Source organism: Galendromus occidentalis, unplaced genomic scaffold (assembly GCF_000255335.2).
Source record: "Galendromus occidentalis unplaced genomic scaffold, Mocc_1.1 scf7180000075389, whole genome shotgun sequence".
Lineage (NCBI taxonomy): Eukaryota > Metazoa > Arthropoda > Arachnida > Mesostigmata > Phytoseiidae > Galendromus > Galendromus occidentalis.
In genome coordinates, this window is record NW_003803379.1 from 176,901 (window position 1) to 199,610 (window position 22,710).

The following is a 22,710-nucleotide window of genomic DNA, read 5'->3' on the forward strand; positions in this document are numbered from 1 at the left end:
CCACAGCGCCATGTCGGAAACACCAGTGATCGGAACCAACCAGAACACGGGATCCGGTGGGTTTCGCACTTAGCTACGAAGTTTCTCGCCGTCTCGAACACGTGGAGCAAAGTTTTGTAGCACAAGAGTAGCGAAAACCTGTAGTCTTCTCGAGATATTCGAGACATCAGAGGTACACAACACCTCCCTTGCCATCTCGGTGTTCTCACCTCACGCGAATGAACTATATTCTCATGGTGTCTCAAAGTTAAGACACCGAGGCGGATCCTGCCAAAAGTTTCGCGGCCGTGGAGCGATCAGATAGTAGATAGGATATCCGGGGCTCAACTCTACGTTTTTTCAAGAGAAAGTGTCACTATCCGGGATGGTATCTCAACCAGAGTCTCCAGAAATATTTTTCGGGCCCTCAATGATGAATTCACGCCGTGAGAGGCGACTTCGTCGAATGGACGTTTGAGCTTCTCTTAGTTCTTATCGCCTCCCCCTGCAACTTCCGTCGGACCGTGATCAAAAATCATTCCGGAATGGAGCACAGGACCCGTCTTTGAACACCGGAGCCATGGCTCCAGGCATGTATTCATCAGAGCTGGCTCTTTTTCCTTTCAGCCAGGAATCTTACGCTTTTTCTTCCGAGGTCCCCAGTATTCCGGCAAGGAAGTCGCTTCAGATGGAGAAGTTGCTCGAAGTTCTTCGGCGAAGCTCCGAGCGACGCTGGGAAGGAGCCGTTGACCGCGTTGCTGTCGACGCGACCTTTTTCAAGACTGAATTTCGTCAAATAAAAGACGTCGATCTTTCAACCTTAACCTGTAAACAGAAGTTTCGGAAAATTGCATTGATGTCATTGACTTTGTTTCATACCTGACTTGTTGTGCCGACGCTCTCACAATGGAAACCGGCTAATAATCTAATTGAGAAAATTCTCTAAAGTATCTATATCTCAGAGTCGTCAGAGATGTGAGACGTAGCTTGCCTAGCATAGGAGAATGTGTCGTCGCGAGTCACCGGAGCACATTTTTCAATAATTGAGAAGATATTCAGGAGACCTGCGAGTCGTAATCCGAGCGATCATAATTTCTACCCCAGCGCTGGCGCTGATAGAATTCCCGAAACATCGCTGACATCTCTCCGAGAGCCGTTCGGTCAACAGATGGGAAGAGCTTGGAGCTCCGCCCGCTGGAGCAAGGAAAATTCGGGCCTCGACCTCTGAGATCATCTAGATCCCAGGTAGTATTCAACGATACAGCTCGAATCACTTTCCATCTCGCAGGTGTTCCCCAGGTTGCCAAAAGGAGCTTGCAGGAGTTACGGAAGCCGGTCTGCAGACAGATCATCAGCGGAGCCGCGCTGTCCAAGGAGGGAGTCAGATCGAATTGCGGTGCGAGAGACGGATCAGATCACTTGCCAGATAGAAACTTCCAATCATTTTGATCGGAATCGAAACTCGCTCTGTATATTGTAGGACTTCGGCATTGATGGCAAGATTCCACCACGAGGTGAACAAATTCCAAGCGACGGGGCCCTTCAAATTGAGCTCCATCCGCGATGAGAGTGATCCTCACGACGAACCGCGGTTGCACGAATTGTCGCAACAACGTGCATATTTTTCCTCCGATATTTCTGTCGGCTCCACGTGGACCTAATGGTCGAATGATTTCGCTACGGCGGAAATTCGTTCAGCGAACCATGTCGGGAGCTCATACTGTATGTCTTCTTCCATGTAGCATATAGACTCGCGTGTGGAGAGTCATTCTGCTCCCACGGAGGAGATCCTCTTATGTGATTCCGGCAGTGCCACTTTTCGCGACTAGGACGAGCAGTCTGACTTCCGATGTCGGTCCAACATGACGCGGATTTTGATCCGCGTATAAGAAAAACTGATCATGGAACCTCAGAAGTGGAAGGATTCGAAATTATGGAAGTTTTTCGCGGAAGTCCGACCAAGAGCCCGACGATCTATGCGATCGAATGATATCTCGGGGGCTTCAATAGGCAATCATACAGTATGGTCGGAGACCGACGTCCCGCGCTGGCGGAACGGAATCCGCAACGTACCACGGCATAGCGAGGCGAATAGTCATAGGTGGTCTATGTCTATGCCGTTCACTATATTGTTCAGGAGCCGGAATCCCCCGGTGGAGACGCCGCGACAGAAGTTGGGCCACAAGGATCGTGATGAGAGCGTCGCTGCATACACAATGATCACGATTTCGCTCTAGAAATCGTGGAATTCGCGGAAAACCGCAGCATGTGGCGAAACTCGCGGAAAGCGAAGGTGTTAATCTCAGGAATCGCGAGCTTGATCGATGTCTGCGGGAAGTGGAGGTGTTAATCACGGAAACTGCAAAGTTGATCGATGCCCGCGGAAAGTTGAAAACAGGGATCCGTCTAATTCATCTTCTGATATCCGAAAGTCGTGGGATACTTCTTACGAGGAAATTCCCGGAGCGAACCCTTTGACTCGGAAGTTCTGAGCCAGACAGTCGGGTTGTCTCGTAAGAGCTCACACTGACGAGGAGAGAATTACCTTGAGAAAGACACCCCCTGGAAAATTTTGGGAGAGAGGAATAAAGAACTTCACGATTTCCATCTTTCAGCGAATTTCATTCCGCTTCGTCCTCTGACTCGAGCTCTCTCACGATTCGGGGTCTCGGCCCAGAGGAGATTAGGGTGCTGTCAGCCAAGGAGTCCGTCTCTCGTGACAGTTTCTCGAAGAAAATGCGCGATTCCATCGCTGGACGATCTTGGGGTTCCCCGAAATTGGTTGGACCTAGACCTCAGTGGATTGCGCGCTGACAGGTTTGAATCGGTGATTCTTGATCAGAGGTACCGCAGAATGTCGGACATAGAGTCAGAGGGCGTTCCTGAGCATTATTATCGACCGCGAACGTTTGATCATTGTGAAAATCCTTTCGTCCGGTTTTCCACTCAAGAGACACACCAGACAATGCAGGAGCGACCTTCTCGGACTTTTTACGCCACCAAAGGAAATTATCATATCCTCTGATCTAGGGTGGGAGTTCATGCGTCGATCCGATACACGTCTCGAACACGTTTCCGGCGAAATTTCGTGCTAGAGTCTAATTCCAATTTAGGCCAGAACGGAAGCTGTTTCAATTCCAAACACCGCGAAAAAGAAGGATATCGTCGGAGCGATCCGTAATTCCCCCGATCTTCTGGCGGACTCATCATCACTTCATCCCCCTCATGGGCTTGGACTTAGCGAAACTCTGTTGCTGAAGTCCTCAACGGATTATCGATTCGAAATATCTCCTAAATGCCGTCGATAGGCGTCCATTGTGACAAGCGAAATAAATTTCGGGCGCGCTCTTCATTCTCGAACGTCACAGGCGCTTATCCCCCGTGCGATGAACTTTGAGAATGATTTCCGAAGATCTCGTGCTGCTCGAACCTGTATGTCGCGGCTTTTCCTCAGAGTTGACTTCGCGCGGTGACGTCAGAGCTTCAGTCAACGCTCATTCGGCGCATCCGGCTGTGGGTCCGGCGGTTTTCTGCGACTTCCAAGCGCCGGTCTTACCCTTGCCATACTTCCCTTACCAGCAGTACTTAAGCGGCGCCGTATCTGGGTCACGACCATCAGAAGAATCGTCGCAAGGGGAAGTTAGCGGTACGGAAAGTTTGCTGTCGAGTTGACTGGATAAGAACTCGCATCGTGGACGAGCGCACTGTGGAGTACTCGTGAAGCTCTAGAGTGTGTTGTGTAAATTTCACCAGAACCCGACCGAAATGCCAATCATCGTGGACCAATTGCAATGGGCTTACCATGGGATCATGGAGAACACGGACCCCCGAGTGGCCAAGTGGCCTCTCATGGGGAACCCCATGTCAATCATCTCGATTGTGGCCTGCTACGTGTACTTCGTCAAGATCTACGGTCCGAAACTTATGCGGGACCGGAAACCGTACCCGATCAAGAATTTCATAATCGTCTATAATGTGTTCATGGTGCTCGCGAATGCGTGGTTCTTCTTCTACGGAGGTAGTTACACGTATCTCGGAGGTGGATACTCGTGGTTTTGCGAAGCTGCCAACTACGGTTCGGACCCAAAACAGATGACCATCATCTCGATCGGTTGGTGGTACATGCTTCTGAAAATCACAGAGTTGCTGGATACGGTGTTCTTCGTTTTTACGAAAAAGTTCTCGCACATCTCGGTTCTTCACGTGATCCATCATTCATTGGTTGCTTGTTCCGTCTGGCTCGGAGTTAACTTCGGTGCAACTGGTCAGAACGCTTTCTTCCCCCTCATCAATTGCGTGATCCACTGTATCATGTATGCGTATTACGCGATGGCTGCTCTGGGTCTCCAGAAGTACCTCTGGTGGAAACGATACCTCACCCAGATGCAGATGTCTCAGTTCATCTCGCTCATCATCCACGGATCAATTCCTGTGTTCTACGACTGTGGATTCCCGCCATATTTCGGATACATCACCATATTTGAGGCGTCTCTGTTTTTCGTTCTCTTCTTCAACTTCTACATGAAGACGTATAAGAAGACTCCGGCTGCCGTGAAAAACGCCGACAACGGAGTGCATTTCGCCGCGAAAACAATCAAGGCCCAGTAAATGCTCAAGATCCGCCGACGTCATTGTCGTCGTTGCCGCTCATTTAGGACCAATTTAGGACAACTGTAAATAATTTATGAAGATGGCTCAACCCCCTAATGGAATTCAACGTCCGTCTTCAACTCAGTGCTCAACTTGCGCATTTACGTCGCCGCCTGGATTGAGGAGACATCTCTCGCACTTGGTGTAGTTCTAAGTGTTGTGTTGTTTGTATCTCTCTGTTTCATTTTTTGAATTCATCGTCGGTACCACGAGTCGTGCTCATAAATCCAGAAGACCCCTACACTGTTTGTCTGATACATGTGGAACTGGTGCATTTATGCACCGACTGCCAAAAAGCTGTTGATGGCAAAACCAAAACATATGCTTTTGGAATCTGGAGCTCCTCCTAGAATCTCTCATATGTGGCAACGAGCTCCGATCGTTCCTCAGTGCCACCATCGCTTCTTCAATCGATCCCGGCAGTGAGATGACCCGGACCCGAAAGAACGCTCTGTTGGTTATACTGAAAGAAGTCCGTGCCGGAAGTTATAGGTAGTCCGAACCAGAGCGATCGAATCCGAGATCGATTTTCAAGAAGAACGACTGCAGTCAATACGATGATGATATAGAAATATATTATGCGGAGGACGGCCAGCGAATTCGATCGTGGGAAGCTCTGTTACTTCTCCGACCCGAAAACATGTTGCAAGCGAATACTGTAGAAGAAGGCGCGGCGCTGGATTCCAATCGCAGCCTCTTTTGTTAATAAATATTCATTGATGCGATCGAAGAACCCACTGTTCGTTGATTTTCACTACTCTTCTGAACAGTTCCGCTGCATCGCAGCTAATAGGGTCAGATATTCCAGTCAGCTGATCATTTCATGGAAAGCGATGAGATTCCCCCGAAAGTTCTCCGCGGGAGCCGACCTACATAAGGAGGCTTTCGCGCAAATTCACCGACTTCACTTTCACTTCATTACGTCTGGGGCTCCGACAAAACCCATCTGGGGACCCGCCGGGGACGGGGATTCGTTCCGCCGTCTCTGGACTGATGATTGATCATACGCTAGGCTGCGAATCCGTAGATGGATTGACGAATTCAGCTGCTCAACGGTAAATTCTCCACTTTCATTCATGGGTGACGTCAGAATTCCAGTCGGTGTTCCCCGATCGCATCCGGTCGCCAGTTCGGCGGTTTTTCTGTGCTTTCGCAAAGCGGGGTTAACCTTCTTGTGAATCGCTAGCCGTATTCGGGTCAAGACGAAGAGCTCGGATACGCGTATTTCAGTGAGTGAACCACGGAAAAACGAGGAAGCTGTTGCACATCCTTCGAGTTCGTGAGCCCCCCAAGCTATGATGGATCGTGTTGCATCCGAGAGTACTTCCGGAAACAGGTATGTATTGTGGAAAAGAGAAGCCTTGCTGTGCAGAGCGTTCTCACGCTTTAAATGTCGAGACGATCGTCGCAACTCAAGACGACTCCAAATCGTCAATCGGAATCTGTCACTACCGTGGCGTAATGGCGTAAGAGTGGAAACTAATCGATGTGTATCATTTTTCTGGATTCTCTCGCGGCAGGTTGCTCGCCTTGTCGGAGCGACCTAAACTCGACATTCCTCACTGTCCTTAGCGCAGTTTTCCGCTCTGTCAAGCGCGCTGATGTCTTCCGGATGCATGTGCATGGAGAATCAGTCGCGAACTCGAGCCTAATATTCCCCTCCGGACCATTATTGAGTGACTTGGATTTCGTGACTGCCCTCCGCCCTGGCATTTTGTACGACGCTCCGCTTCCAGTTGATGATCAGAGCGAAGCTCACCACACACTCGACGCTCGAGAACGACGCCGGCCGTGGGGATGGGCGTCTCTCGACGCGTTGCCCCTGCTAGGATATCCACCGATGTAAGTGAAAGCAAACATCTATGTACATTCGCGGTCGGAGGAACCTCTCGCAACGTACCGATTAATTTCGGGTTCCGGTGGCGAAAGAGGTCAAGCCATCCAAGTAGTCCGAGCGACCGACTGACCGATCGTATGTCGTAGAGCCAATCAGTCAGACAGTCAGAAGTGGGATCGGGAGCTGATACCCAATGCGATCTGCCGAAATGCGGAAATTCAATTCGTGGGCGATGGGGGCATCCGAGGGTTCGGAGGTAGCTTATGGTAGTCGAGGGATGCCGATGCCCCGTCATTACATACGCGCGACTCGAGGTAAAGGCTTCCGTCGATTTTCAGCTCTTCGGCGCTTTAGTCGCGAGACGAATATCGGTCATGAGAGCCGCCCGGCAATCTTCTCCCCTCTTTCCGAGCTATCCGCTGCTCCAGAAATCCGGCGATCCACGCCACAGTCCGAATGAATGGAGTTTTCTATTCCCCACATTATCCGCCGCTGTCTGAATCCGAAAGGATATTCGAGAAATTCAAACGAACTTTGTCGGACTCCAGAGGAGCCAAGCTTTCCTGATGAGGCGCGATTGAACTCGTTCGGATAATGATGGAAAATCCAGCGCTGTGAGAGTCTAGCTGCGTCTGATAGCAGAATCCGTCCGTAAAACAGACAGCATTCACACATCGATTTCGTGATATTCAAGAAGCGCTCGCTCTTCACGCGGATCCGGACCGTGAGTCGCGCTTCGGCGGATTGAGACGTCGCAGCGCTCCGATTCCGACCGAGCTACCTCTCGTCGATTTTCCATAATCGCTCCCCGGACCGGTATCGGGAGAAAGCGCAGGTGTAAACGTTCCGTTTACAGTTACGCCTCGGTGCGAGAGCCTTCCGTTGTGACGAGTTGACCGTGAGCTGACCGATCGCGAGCATGATTTCTACCTGATGATCCGATCGCTGAGCTTCGCGCATCATCTGCGCGAGATGCTCCTTGTGCTTCAAGTTCAAGGTCGAGCGACGCCACGAAAGATCCCCGACTTTTATCTATGAAGATTTTCGCTTCTACCGACACTAGTCAGTCGATGGTTTTCGTTCGCCACGCTCGCGGAGGTAGAAGCATCTTAGTTGGATTGGTAGAAAGTATAGTAACAAATTCCCGCCGCCAACTGCGGGAACCTATGCCCGTTCTTCGTCGAAATCTCTGACTGATCCCCTCGACCTCCGGTCCTCGCTAGTAACGCAAATGGCCCCGCGTTTCATCATATTTCCCCACGTTTGGGGAGACTCGGTCTTTTACCAACGGCGACGACTGCGCAAACTCTTGAGATCTCAACTATCAGCTCCGCTCGGAATTATTTCCCCTGTTATTTTATCGCGATCCGTCAGCATTCGTTGCGTCAGCAGAGAAAGGGCAGGAGAAAATCTCGCGATAAGGAATTTTCGGGCCCAACGGGAGGACAGTCATCATTCTTCTGGTAGAACGATCCGACAGGCGTGGGCGGCTGGGGGAAAATATTGATGTCAAGCAAAGAGCAGTGTTGTCGTCTCTTGTCATACAAGGAGGGAAGCTGTTGAAGAAGGTCCCGATGGCAAGCAGGTACTACAACCAAGATGAAAGCTGTCTCAATTCAGCAGTCTTGGGAGGACCTTGGCAGTGTAGCCAAAAATAAGCGAATAATTTATTTTATTAAGCGTAGGGCCGGGATGTCACCAGAATCTCGTTCGAAGGATGGCTGAGACGGCATAAATTCGTGGACCATATTCTGAGTGGTCCGAAGCGTTCTCACGCACTCCGGAAGCTCCGACACATGTGGCTGCGCACATCCACAGCTGTACATATCTGTACCTTGGGCCGTGCAACGCTCATCTAGTCGAATACTTCTCCTATCGCAAGCGGGACTGAGCCGATCTATACTCGGAGTGACTGCGATTTGGAGCATAATGACTGTGTGAGACGAAATGAACTCCGAAGCTATCAAGGTCCCTCGCGGGGTTTCTCGGGGAGTCACGGCGTGAGGAAATATGGGAGTCAAATCATCCCCATAAACGGTGTGTGAACCCATCCAATAGGCTGATTGGCCAAGTTCGCTCAGTCCTTATGGAGGCATATTCACAGTACCGACATCCTCTCTCTTCTGCCCTGTGGTCCATCGCTCGTTGCTACAACATAGCTTCCCCGATTCTCAATCGGCGATTCCATAGACTCAACATCCTGCACTCTCGGAGTTCCATGGCTCGCCCTGATTCGAATAGTGACTCTGAGCTCCCTCCCCTTATTCTATAGGGCACTCCCAAGTACTTCCTTAGCGATCCCGATCCGACCAAGTGTGAGACAGTATAGATGAGCAATAAAAAATCGACGATGACCGTAAGAGCTAGAGAATCAAGGTTGACCTGCGATTCTGGAGCGAACAGAAGGAAACTCATGAATCGAGACACCGGAACAATGAGGATCATGAGATGCGATGCGTGTTGTAGGAACGGAGCCGTGACAGATTAAAATGCCCCGACCAGGCACCCGTAAACCCTTAAGCGGAGGAAGAGCTCGAAAAGCGACCTCTGATCCTTCTGCATCTCGAACGAGGATGGAAATCTGAATTCCGGAAAGGATCGCAATCGAGAATTCCCTCGAGTTCCCCAGAACCATGAATAAGTCACCGGAAGCGGAAGGGTGATTCCGGAAAACATCGCTTCTCTGAGTACAGGCTGACCGCTACCGTGGTGCATGCATAAGGACCAGCCAGAATCGATGGGATCCGATTCGAATCGTATCTGGTAATGCTAGCGAGGGTGTCGGAAAACTCGCTTACGCATTCGAATCAGGGAGATTCGATTTCAAGGATGAAGTAGACAAAGGAGGAAGTTACATTTGTGATTCGCGACGTTTCGTGCTAACTGAGATATTTGGCACCAGCTGCTGCGATTGGTGGATGTACTCTTTCTCGATTGATTTTTTCTGAGCCACTCTAGAAGCAGATCGGCTTCAGTAAATTGAAGGGGATTCCATATTCGGGAAGGTACCCGAGGAATGTATCGGTGAGCATGCCCAAGAAAGGTTCTTCTCGAACTGCGTCAGGACGAGGAGCAAAACTTGTCTGTCAGGGCACTGCTCGTCTAACTCCGCTGAGCAGATCGGATTTGATCCAGTTTTCAAGTGTAGCGGTCCTTCCGAGGAAAAGGTGCCAGAAGAATCGACCGACTATGACGAGTTGACGGAACATTTCGCAGGGACTTCACGCGAGCACTTCAGCGAAGATCTCCCAACGAGCATGTGTCGACTTCTCCGGACCCACGCCTCGACTGGAAGACTAGAGCACACAAAGAGGCTAGCAGCTCGAAGATTTGTAGGAGTGAAAACGACAGCGCATCATTTCAGAGCATCGGCAAAAAAAATGCTGAGTTGAATGCAGCTGAGACGCACAGCTGCATCATAGTGCTGGCGGAACAACGGAAAAAACCGCCGACGAGAAGCGGCGCGGCGCATGACAGTGCTCCCTACTCAAAACCCTGGGATTTCCACCCTTATCAACCAGAAATATCGCGAAACTGTCCAGGAGGGCAATGATTTGAGTTCGGATATAGGTACATGAGTCGAAGCGATGCCTGCGGATATCCTTCGGTCGTTCGATCGGCGTTAGTCTCCATGGCGCTTCGCTCTCTGGAGTCGACGAAGTTGCTGGTCTAGCGCGGATTCGAATCTTCGCTCTCCCCTAGGTTTCCATAGCGTCGACTCACCCGCGAATACCACCGAGAAGGTTTCCCCTGGGAAATTCTCCCATCTCCGGAAGCGTCCGACACTCGATTGGACCTAATGCGATCCGGTACGAGCTCCGAGTGCCATCCGGTGGTATGCGAGCGGAACGGGCACGACCAGAAATACGAGTCCAACTTAATTCCTAGCCAAGTTCAGCTCATCCTGTGCATTGGATTCGCAAAATCGAAGACAGAGCTCAAACTTCCGCGAAGCTGACAACATCCTATGTGGATGACTGAAGTAATTGATGATTTCGGGCAGGAGTCTGCATCGTTTCGAATAACAGCTTCTCATGAACCCATGGATGGGGGGGACCTGAGCGAAGCGTTCTCGGAATCTTTCAAGACCGGGCGCCCCGCTATCGATGATGATGCTTTGCTCAGCGGGTCTTCTGCACTTCAAAGGAGATTCGAGCGCTCTCACTTAGGGTTCATAATTATATCGAGGTGATCAGCGATCAGCGCTATGATCTCAAGGTACTCAGGGTGTTCCGACAGCGCCGACAACATTCACACAGCATTGAAGGTCAGGTACCGCTCAGCTACAGGGGTCAGAATGAATGGATGTCTCGCCGTTTCGAGGGACTTGAAAATGCTCGACCAGCAAATACGTGTTCATTCGACTCGGCCCTGAGCCGAGTGAAGTCTTCCGAGAGCGCAATGACGCGCTCACAGACAATGTTGTTCGTCGACGGAAGAGCTAGAGATGAGTGTCGGAGTCGCTAGTGCAAGGAAATCCGGCGTCCAGTTCCCCGCACAATCGAACTCTTGCATCTCTCGCTCATTCGAGGAATGTCCTACCGGCATGCATCGCATTCGAGGGATTTGCAGGATCCTCTCGAGGCCGGACCCGGGGCTGTGGTCTTCCATTTCGGTTTCCAAGATAGGACAGTCAGGCAGGTCGCCCTCTCGATCTGCCCGGATGCATCGGCGTCGTGAATCAGTTCACTGAAACGATATCTCTTCGGTCACATTCGGGAAATCAGACTTCGTCTCTCAACGAAGGCGTGAGTCAGGGGAATCCGATGCCGAGTCTGGAAATGCCGCAGATCCTGATGGCGATAGCTGAAGATTTTTCGGCTCCTAGGTTGATGACCCGAGTTCTCGGTGGAGGTTTCAGACCGCAGGACCCGGATAAGCAAAGAAGTCGAACGACCGAGCCCCTTGAACACACATGGCGATCGTTAGCGAGAACGCCGAGGGATTCGGAGAAAAACAATGGGTTGAGGGTGGCGAGCTCCGCGATAATGGGAGACGACGGGGCACTTCAGCTCTCCACATCGAGGACGTTTAGGAGGTCCCACCGAAGAGCCCGCGGATTAGCGACTTGTGTAGCTTGACCGGTGCCCATGGAGCAAGCTCCGGAGTTATAGTTCGAGCGTAGCGCCAGAATCTGTTTCGGAGCTGCTGTGTTGCACGGAGTATCCTGTTCCTGCCTCAATCTCGCTGAGTCGGGCAAACATGACCATCATCGTGGATCAGCTGCAATGGTTCCATCGTGGAGTCATGGAGAACACGGACCCTCGAGTAGCCGACTGGCCGCTCATGGGGAATCCTGCCTCCATTCTGATGATAGTAGCCTGCTACGTTTACTTCGTGAAGATTCTCGGTCCCAACCACATGAAGGAACGGAAAGCCTACCGGGTGAAGAACCTGATCATCGCCTACAATGTGTTCATGGTGCTCGCCAACGCGTGGTTCTTCCTCTACGGGGGTAGCTACACGTATCTCGGCGGAGGATACTCGTGGTTTTGCGAGCCTGCCAACTACGGTACGGACCCGAAACAGATGACCATCATCTCGATCGGATGGTGGTATATGCTGCTGAAGATCGTCGAGTTGATGGATACCGTATTCTTCGTGCTGACGAAGAAGTTCTCCCACATCACGCTTCTCCACGTTATCCACCATTCTTTGGTGGCTAGTTCTGTCTGGTTTGGTGTGAACTTCGGTGCGACTGGTCAGAACGCGTTCTTCCCATTGGTCAACTGCGTAATCCACTGTGTCATGTATGCTTATTACGCGATGGCAGCATTGGGTCTCCAAAGGTACCTCTGGTGGAAACGCTATCTCACCTTGATGCAGATGTCGCAGTTCATCTCGCTCATCATCCACGGATCGATCCCTGTGTTCTACGACTGTGGCTTCCCACCCTACTTCGGATACCTGACGATCTTCGAGGCTGCACTGTTCTTCGGTCTCTTCTTCAACTTCTACATGAACACTTACAAGAAGAAGCCGGCTGTCCTGAGAAATGAAGGGGGCGTGGATGTCGCCGCGAAAACTATCAAGGCGCATTGAGAACCCGGTCGCCGAGCGATCCCCGGAAGGATTCGGAGGGTTTCCGAATTCTCGAGGGCTTGAGTCGCGGCTCTTCGGTCATCTCGTTGTAATCGTAGAGCTTCCGTATAATTGTGAATTGAGAAAAAAATCTAGAATACGAGCTCTGTGGAAGAATTCTAGAATACGAGTTCTGGAAACGGAAGGAAGGAAGTGAGGGAGGAAGTTTGTATCTCTTGTGTTGAGAGTAATCAGTGTATGGAGGAAGAAATATGTATCCAATGATTGTTTGTGAACACTCATCTCTTGGCCGCCTTGTTAAACTCGTAAGAGATGACAGATCTGTTTCCGCATACGGAAGTTCCTGTTTAGAAAGAAGTGTATCCGTGCGACCCGGCGTACTCCGTTCGTTGCTGCACACGTACACGCATTTGACGGCGTCGACTCGGGGTCGACTTGTGAATAAACAGCTGTCGATAGATTCGTATTCAATGTGTTCTCATTTTCATCTCTACGAATATTTGCGCTCGTTGGCAACCAATGAGGTCAAGCCGTTCAGTCAGTGGGCCAACGAGCAAAGAAGCAGATTTCTGCCGAGCATGCGTCAAAACAGGAGAAGAAGAGTTTCGCCAAATGGCTCGATGCTTGCAGCGAACAACGAGATATTCTTGAAGTGTGAAATTCTGTTGAGGGATCTCGACAGCCCGTCACAGTCGATCGTCTTTGCCTCCATCTCCTTCTTACATCTAGTCGTTAGAACTATCAGTTCGGACGGGAATTAGATCACACACGACTTACGCAGCGAAGTTCAGCGGCCCAGCCGACGCTTTCACCGCCAGACAAAAATCGGTCACTATTTCATCGCAACCAAACGATCTTCTTCTCTCAACTGAAGCTCTTCTCCACTGCTCCAGAAGTTCAGCGATCCAGACTGCAGCGCAAATGAACGGAACTCTCTCAGCCGGCAACAACCACTTCGTGAACATCTCAGTCGGTCTGTGATGCTATAGGAGAAAGCTCTTCTCGCGCAGTCTTACACCTGATTCAGCTCGATCAACTAACTTATCGCAATGATGATCGATCTTTCCGCAGCCTACGCGATAGCCCTCATGCTGTGTAGTCCGATCACTCCCAAGAACCACTTTCGTTTTTTCCGGAAGGGTCAGATCTTCGACCTGTAAAAAGTGAATGCGAAATGACAAGCAAGTCCCCGGAGCGAATCGATCTCGAATATTCGCGTTCCCCGTAAGGTTGGAGGAATCAGATCGATCGAGGGCCCTCCGTTGCTTCCGACATTCCGGGTCATTCATGACATTCGAGCGAAATGGAACGATCCGAGAGAATTCAGTTTTCCGATGACGATTACCCGATCACTTTCTCCTATTCCATATTCTGCAGATGCGCGCGCTACACGGTGCAAAGATACGTCACGGTTGCGAGCTAACGACTCAAAAATCTGTCGACTAATGATCAAATTGTTTGCTCGGCGTCGCGCTTCACGCGCCACATTCGTCAAGTTCAAGGTCAAGTCACGCTATAGATACTCTTGAATGTGATCCTTATGCACTGCTGGTCATCCTTTTGGGTTTCGCTCTCGTCGGCGAAGTTCGTTCCTGCTTCTGCAAGCCGCTCCATTGCTCAAGGCTCCGGGCAAGCGTTCTGTCCCGTTCGATTCCAATTTTATCCTAAATAACTCCTCATTAATCTTCGCCTCCCCAAGAAAAGTCATGAATCAAGAACTCCTCAATAATTGCGAGGCTGGCGCACAGAGCCACGCGTTGGACGTGAGCAAGTGAAACTGTAGAATCTAGAAAGCGAGAAAAGACCGAGAGTGGACTAATGCTACGCGGGGAATGTCGTCTTTACCACAAAACATGATTCGCACTGGCGCAGGTTCTGTGCTGCCGGAACATGAGAATTCATTGCCGTTTTGGACAGCCTCCCGATTGCCTTGAAGTACCTGACAGCGAGGCATCTTTGCTTCTCGAAGGATTAGACTAGAAATCGAAGAAATCGATGACCCTTCCCGATCTATTTTTCCTCGCATCCGAAGTTCAAGACGAGCTACTTGAGCTACTATTCGATGACCGTTCAAGGGCATGAAATTATTTCACTTCGGAGGGACTCGACGAAAATCGAGAGGAAGCCCACTAAAAGTTTGAAAACATTTATTTTGACTCTTCACCTCAACGAGGATTGGAATGAAGGTGACGAGAAAGTTTTGGCAAGAAAACTGATGTCAAACAGACTGGAGTTTTGTCGTTACTTGACATACAAGACGGGAAGAGGAACGGCTATCGACTTCTTGAACTGCGATCGCAGTGCAAGAGAAGTCTGCTGAGTTTCCACCGATTCCTGATGAATCCTTGACAATGCAGATAGGCGAAGACGAGTGAGAAATCGTTAGAAAAAAAGCCAATGAGACACCTTCGCTTAAGGCCATCGCCATCGTGAGGAACATGTGAAAAAGCAGAAATTCGCGACTCGGATCTGAAGGACTCCCATCTAAGTAAGCACAAGTGAGCACCCCTAAGAAGGCAGATTATTATTTGAGCTACCAAATCGTGTTTCCTCTCTTCTGAGCCGTGTACGATGCGACTTTTCTGTGAATGTAGCTCTGCACCAGCGCGTCAGATATTATGCAGCCGCATCTCGTAATGAGTGCAGAGGTGCTTACTTACAATAGAAGTTCTCATCGATGCTGGCAAGATAATAACAATAAAAACCAAGCGCTATATTTCCGGTGCATCCTGAGAGACATCAGAAAAACATAAGCTCACTTAGACGTCCCATCTCCGTCGATCGTGTCGTATGGTCACCAGTGCCGTACGGCCTTTGTTGTGATAGAACGCATGAGGATAGGGATAAGCGTTCCCACATCCTGCTCAGACCATTGCTCAGTAAGACACCACGATCTTGGTAAGGCATGACTTCCGATATGAAAGCGAATGCGGAGATTTTTTCCATGAGCGGAAGATACTTGTTCCGGGGAGAGAACGGGAGAAACCTGCGTCACCGGGGCAGGCTCATGGACTTGAGAGCTTGGCGTCGGGTTCATTTGATAGACACGATTTCCCCTCGGGAGAGTACTTTACTTCCGGTCTGAAGTATTCTGTCTCAGGGACCCACCGAACGCGAAACAAATCGTTGAAAGCTCTTAAAGCCGCCTCTCGCACTTTCCTTCTCGAACTTCTCTCTCATTCGTTCGGTGCGATCCCGAATCAGCCGGTCGGCTGATTTTCCCGTGGCTTGTCCCGCGAGAATTACCATGCGATCAATCGCTCTTTTCGAAGAAGTTGTTACCGCTCTCGAGCACAGATCTGATTGAGGAAAGTTCAGACGATCTCCATCACCACGGATTATGACACTATGGAAGGAGATGCATGGCGACATCCGATTCGTTTTGTCTTTCGTCAATATTTCACATCCGAGTTCTGAGCACCCAATGACTTTCTCGGAAGGACGCGAAGAAATAATGGAGTCATCCGGCCGCATTGATGTGCGACTGAATCAGATTGAATGTAGTCCGCTCGATGCATCCCCTGGACAGACCGAGAATTCCAGCGGCCAGCCCAATTAAAATCGATCGTTATCTACATTAGCGGGAAGGGGTTTATCGAGACAGAGTCTCGCCCGATGACAAACTCCGGACTCCAGTGAACCGGGAACAAGAAGAATTATCCGACTGGAATTCGGCAAAGTGAAATCGATGCGGTCTGTGCCGACACGTGAGCCTTCGGCTGGAAAACAGTCGTTCGTCCGCTTGTTCGTTCATTCCTTCGATCGGCGGACGGCCGGGCGGAAGGACGGACGGTCGGTCGGACAACGGCAAAAGCAGCGAAACTGCAGGCGGGTCCTTTGCCAATGTAACGGAGCTTTTTCTACCCGATGTCGGTGAAGAGCCGAAATGTCGGTTACCGGAGGCCGTCGCCCTCGTTGGCCCCGAAGACCAGATCTGGACTTCAGCTTCGTTGCGAATGCCGGAGGCTCGGCGTAAGCAAAAGGTGCGCGCTCAATTCCTCAGTCAAGCAGTGAGTCGCATGAGTTTTGGCTTCACGAGCAGCGGCGTGCGGGCGCGCATACAAAAAAAAGCGCTCAGACGATTCGTGTCCCTTCTTTGACGTTTGCGCACTACAATTCCCTTGCCGCTCTTAGCTACATAATAAGGTTTTTATGAATCTTGGGATTCTTCGTTTTGCCCGGTCTCCCAACGCACCGATAAGAATCACAAAAAGGGAACCTTTGTTGACGCTGCTGACTAATAGGAGCGCGATGCCACGGTGAAAGTTTTCCCATCTCATGCCTCGGTTTCACGGCAATTCAAAATGATCAATCTGAGGGGCGAATAACGGGATTCGCAGACTTCGGGTCGTGCTGCGATGCAAGCTCCGCGATAGGACGTCCCAGAATCAAGTCTTCTGGATCTATGCTCGTGTCATTGATTGAAGCGCCGCTAACGACTAGACGTCCGCGTCTCGAATTCTGTAATGCCCGATGCGGTAACGAACTTCTGACGGGTGACTTAACACGGCGGGAGCGTATTGGTTTGTACAGAAGTTCGCGAACCACTGGAAAGAAACAGACTTATCAGACGCCAAATATAGAGCAAAGCTGTCTGATCAGGAGCCCCCGGATAGCAATGTTTTGTTCTGGTCGTGAGTGAGAGTTTGCCGTCCGTCGCCGCCGGATCCGGCTATTTCAATGGGCCGCTCGGCTCCCTACGCTCCTTTCCGTTTTCTGTCTACGGGACCGAAAGCCTCTCGTATACTAGAGAATCCGCTATCACCGGTAGACGCCTTGACGTCGGTCCGGGCTGACCATCGCCGCTCTGGCGATTTCTGCGGTCGACGCCGTCGCCATCGACAACAGCCACACCGGCACCGTCACAAGCAAAAGCACGGTCTTATTCTGTGGGTCGACGGATCCCGGCCCCAAGAATTTGTGGGTCTTCAGGTCATCGTGTATTGGTGCTTCTGTGGCGGCTCGCGCCGCCGCTCCGAATGTTTGTCTGCAGTGTTGCCTCTCGTCCAGAAGTTTGAGAAGTTGACTGGAGTCTGAGTCGCGAACAGCCCGATCATTTCCCAAGTCCGGGCTATCGTTTGGGGAATATCCTCAGACATTTTTGCAAAATGAAATTCAGAGCACCGTCTGAGTGTTGCGCAGAGCGAACTTTTGCGACTCCCGACATGGACGGGGACAAGGACGTGCGCTCTGCCAGACAATCCTCAACTCGGTGGATTGTCCTGGCAACAACAATCCGTATTTTTTTCTCATGCTAGCATAAGACGTTCACCACATATGTAAGTACATGTCGATCAAATCGATAACTGATAACAGTTTCCTCCTCACCAGTTGGCACTGTCTTCGGATCTTGTTTGTCGATTCGCTGTTTACGTGATAAGCGATCCTGTCGACGAGGGGTATCGTATGTGGTATGTGGCGCAGATGTCTCTTTTGTATACGGGGGACGTTTTTTTCTGGCTGCATTTGAATTTCCGCGGTTCGCGTCGTAGCCGACCCGACGATGTATCCGGGAGAATTCAGCTCTCCTCCGCTTCCTTTCACTGTTCGCTGATCTCGGCTCCATTAAGACCCGACGACGCCGGAGTCATTTTCTTCTCCTCGATTCAGAGCGAGAACCGGGAGCCTTCGGGACGAGCGTTGGATCGGTAGTAAACGTAGAAAGTGGTGGGGCATCATAAATCACGCTGATTCGAGCTAGATTTTCTGCGGGTTTCCACCGATAGGATACGTAAGAGAGTATTTGCATGCGAAGTCGCCGAGTGGTCGCTCCGAATTCGCGAGGATCTCGGTGAGCGTATTCAGTGGATCGACGAAAATTCCTTATCTCTGGCACTTCATTGTGGTTTCCGTCTCGACACTTGCGAATTCCTTTAAGTAGGTAATATTCCCAGTCTGGGAATAGGCTCAATCTATTGTCATGATCATTTTCCTGATCGTTCTCCGTTTCTTATCCGGTGTCTCGTCTAAGCGTACCCTGAAGCCGATAATGAGGACTTCGACCCATGAATACACCTCTCTGTGCCAGAGAAGTTTTCGGACCGTCGCGTCGCCATGGTATACCACAGAAAGCCTTTCGCGCCGCGGATCTCTGACTGGAGGGTATCAGCCAAGGTTATCTTGCTTATCGTAAACAAATAACATAGTATCTGACTTGAAAGGAGACTGTATACCGTCGGAGCGGTAAATCTAATTATGATCTCCCGACACCTAAATCGGTGCTCGACTCCTGACGGCAGAATTCGAGTTTTTGTGACGGGAGTCGTCTTCGGCGAACGCTCAGCTAGGTACCTGGAAGATATCGGCGAGGGGCTTCTCTGGTGACGGACCCATCTGGCGGGCGTCAAGTAGTCTTGTCGGAGTCGTTCACGCCTCAATGCTCAGAATGTAAAACATATACATACATCCATTCGGCTTAGCGCATCGGGAGATAAATCCCTCACTTACGCTCGCCGTTCTCCGTCAGAGACAGTCTCATTTGTAAGTGCATATACCAGCGCGAGTGTATGTGCAGCAATGATATTCTCGCGAGATTTATCTGCGTACGTCCGAAATTTCTAGCGTCCTGCGTCCGACGGCGGCATTTTCTATCGCCGTGGCTCGATGAAGATTTCTCTTCTGAGAAAGATATTTCCATGATACACCTATCAGGCGAGTTCCCGAAGGAGAACGCGCTCATCGAATCAGAGTTCCGATTCGGTCCGAACTCAGCAGATTTCGGTGTTCCAGAGGTGCGGCAGGGATACCAGGAAGCGGAGTTTTACCCGGTCCTAGGGCTGTTATTGCCCGTCTTCCGAAAGAAGGAGAACTCTCGCTTTCTCGATGTTCTCGGACGAAAGTGCTCTTGGAGCGGCTCTGTCATTACAATTGACCCGCTGACCCTCAGCTTACGCAATGCCATTATTTCACTAAGAGACGGTGAGTGAAGTCGCGGGAACATCCAAGTAATCGTCGCTTAGACTCCAAACATCCCGTAGGCGGGGATGGCACCTCGTTGCGGGAAAACTCAACTTGGCTCATTATAAGTCCTGTGACGAGACGTGAAGTCCATATTCGTGTGACGAATTTCGTAGATCAAGATATGATATTCAGACTGATTCTGATCGCAGTTGGATCAGGTTATTTTCTCTCTCATTTTATCTCTTATCGACGGCTGTCTGGAGTCAGCTGTCTGAAGTCAGCTGCGTTCAAGGATTACGTCTGGGACGCAATTCTACGCCCCCTTATTGGAGAATTGTCCGGCTTGAAGCGCACTTCGCCCGACTATACTTTTCCCCATTTCACGTTACCCCAAACAGAGCGCCCGTGCATCTTCCGACGCATTGTTGCGGAGATAAGGATCTATATTTCAGAATCCCGTCTCTGGTTTCAGAGCAGGGAGACAACAACGAACTCTCTTGAGTCCTCGTGGATTGATAGTCCCTTGCCTGGCGAAAGGTCGGTTTTTTTCCTGCATGGAACGAAAGAGACTTGGCTCCACAGTTTCAAAAGTTGCCATGGAGAAAACACGACATCCACTTCTGTCGAAACACCAAGAGAACTCATAATGATCTTTGCTGGAGTACGCTAAAGCAACGCGGGAAGCGATCATAAAACGAATCGTTCGAGTTTTTCGATCGTTTTTCTGCTCGCTTCTCCCCGAGAGCTGTCCGGCGTCATCCACCGACGGAAGCGCATTGCAGGGTCGTTTCGGCTTTTGTCAATGTTTATCACGTGGGGGACTGATCACAGCTCAAGGGTCCCTTACAGCTCAGAAGCATCGATCGAAAAATTCCTCCAGATAGAAATTTCCGTTTCGATCACAGGAAACATTAGATGGATGACATCTCTCGGGCGAAGATTCCGCCCAGAGCGTAAAAATCTTCTGTCCTCTGGCGAAGCGCCGGGATCCAAGTCGATGATTGCCGATCACCAGCGCAGGGAAAGATCCGTCGGCGACGTTGAAGCTCGGCGCCGTTGCTCCGCGCATGGCGCGAATCACTTTCGGCTTGCTCTTGTTCAGGGCTGCGGATCAATTGCTTTCAAGAAGGTGGTCCCAAGGTTGCCTAGTTAGAAGATCTGAACCCAGAATAGCGCTCGTCGGGACGCGGGACCGGAAAGGACGACGAAAATCGATTTCGTAATGCCGCTTCAGTCGAAAACGGGATTATCATCAATCGATGTTCTTCTTCTGGTAAATGGACGCGGGATTCACCGTTTCAGAATGTTGCTCCGATTCACTCGTGGATCCTGCTCGAGCGAGATTCCGAATTGGAGCTCCGAGACGTCGAGGAACGATAGAGCCGGGGATGAAACGAATGCAAGCAATCCATAGGTGCCCGAGCGAGTACTCTCGGAATTCCCGGTGTCCCCACCTACCCGATTAGGGACAAATGATCCTCTATGCCTCGTATGCATTGATGCGTCTGAGCTCGTTTCTCGAAGCCACTTCCATTTTTGATCACTCAGAGAATTGATTTTCAGTGCGCTCATAGGGAGTTCACGTCTTCACTTACATGAATAGCCGAAGCGCGTCTCTAAGCCAGGAAAACCCGTGCGTTCCGGAGCACCGTCTTTCGGTGATAAGGGAACAGGTTTGGAGATAAGACATCGATGGTGTGAAGAAAGTGTTTCCGCCAAACGTCTCCGATAGCTCAGGGAGCATTGGACCTTCTCAATGACAGCTCGACCATCGATCGTGGTGACCATTGGAATCCCCTCGAGAACGTACCGTAGGATGTTCTGGGGCAGGTTCGCTTAGGGGTTTGGGTTGAAAGAGCCGCTCAATCGACCGGTATACGGCCATATAACAAAGCGACACGTTTCGACAGAGAACTCGGCTCGCATTATTACCGTCGGTGATGATGCATGTAAAATCTGAGGGCAAGTTTTGGGCAAATCAGGTCTCACACGTGCAAATGAGATCGAAGTTCCGGATGGTGCTGAACGAGAAGAGCGCTCTATCTTACAATTAGAGAGGAAAACTCGACACGCGCCAGGTGCCAGCGTTCACGACTATTCGGCGATTCACCGAGAACTGTGTCGATCCAGTTGCGTCATCTCAGCTGTAATCGTCTGTCCGTCGTCGAACGCTCACCAGAGTGCGGGCCGAGTTGGAGTGAAGGACGGTTACTCATAATTATTCACTGGCGCGTCAGAGCTCGCTGTCTTTCTCGTCGGCGCGGAGCTGTGTGAACAAGCAAACGGAGCACGTCAGGGAGCTTTCGAATTATCCGATTCTTGATAAACAACATCAGAAAAAACATTATCCAATGATCGACTCCGGTGGCAGAACACTTTCTTCCCCCTGACCATCAATACATCATTATCCGAATGGAAGAAAGAACACGCGCCGCATACCCTCGATTTAACACTTTCTGGTGTAACAGCTGATATCACACCGATGAAAACATGTACGGAAGCTTGAGAATATCGAAGCGCAGCCTCTGATCGGGTCAAACCCGCTCGGAGTATGCACAATCGAGAAGGTTCCTTCACCCCCTGTCCCCAGAATATTCCGATCTGCAGACCGACCGTTGATAAGATCTTTCCCGTCGATCTTCACGCTTTGCTCGGATCTCCTCGCTACCTTGTTCGCGAACACCGTCGGAAATTACGGAAAGCTTGAAATAACAGTTGTTCTGATATCTCTGGGAGACTCAGAAACTCAAATTCCTCCACCAGCTCCTTTTGGTATCAGAGAGGCTTCGGTGACTGCAGTTGCGAACGTTTTTCCCTATGCTCGCTCGTTGAATCTTTCGGGGTGAAGTGACAGCATTCGTGGGCCAGCGTTGCTCGGACATCTGCGGGAAGGTGAATTTTTCCAAGTAGATTTAAATTTGCAATGAACACTCGAACACCATCGATCGATATTCTCGGTGTTCGTGGATGATGACGAACTATAATCTATAATTTCGGCGACGGCTTACTGAAGGCCTCGATCAATCTCTTACCGACCGATGATTCCGAAATCGAGTGCTCATTGTCAGCATCGAGGGCCTCCAGGACGCGTCCAACAGTGAACGGATCTGGATGCTGGCCATATTGAAACGGACGTTGCTTTTCTGGGCGCAAGACATTTCACGGACCAGCCAGAGCTAATTATGCTTACGAAAATATCGTTCTTCGTTCAAAAGCTCCTTCCGTCCGCTTTCTTTGCCCGCGGCTCCGGGCATCACGATGTCCACGACCGGACCCTCTGCTACAGGATTCGGATCCGGGGG

General features: G+C 50.6%; 2 protein-coding genes across 2 annotated transcripts; both read left to right on the plus strand.

Moving 5' to 3' along the window:
- Positions 1–3,598: 3,598 nt before the first annotated feature.
- Positions 3,599–5,294, plus strand: LOC100907687 (elongation of very long chain fatty acids protein AAEL008004). The gene has a single exon (XM_003737066.2). It carries the CDS (start codon positions 3,745–3,747, stop codon positions 4,585–4,587), a length of 843 nt encoding a protein of 280 aa, XP_003737114.1. The 5' UTR covers positions 3,599–3,744; the 3' UTR covers positions 4,588–5,294.
- Positions 5,295–11,509: 6,215 nt separating this feature from the next.
- On the plus strand, positions 11,510–12,964 carry LOC100902189 (elongation of very long chain fatty acids protein AAEL008004). Its single transcript, XM_003737031.2, has one exon. It carries the CDS (start codon positions 11,669–11,671, stop codon positions 12,506–12,508), a length of 840 nt encoding a protein of 279 aa, XP_003737079.1. The 5' UTR covers positions 11,510–11,668; the 3' UTR covers positions 12,509–12,964.
- The last annotated feature ends 9,746 nt before the right edge of the window (positions 12,965–22,710 follow it).

Coding starts and splice junctions, on each gene's coding strand:
- LOC100907687 (XM_003737066.2), top strand. CDS start 3,745: ATGCCAATCATCGTGGACCAATTGCAATGGGCTTACCATGGGATCATG.
- LOC100902189 (XM_003737031.2), top strand. CDS start 11,669: ATGACCATCATCGTGGATCAGCTGCAATGGTTCCATCGTGGAGTCATG.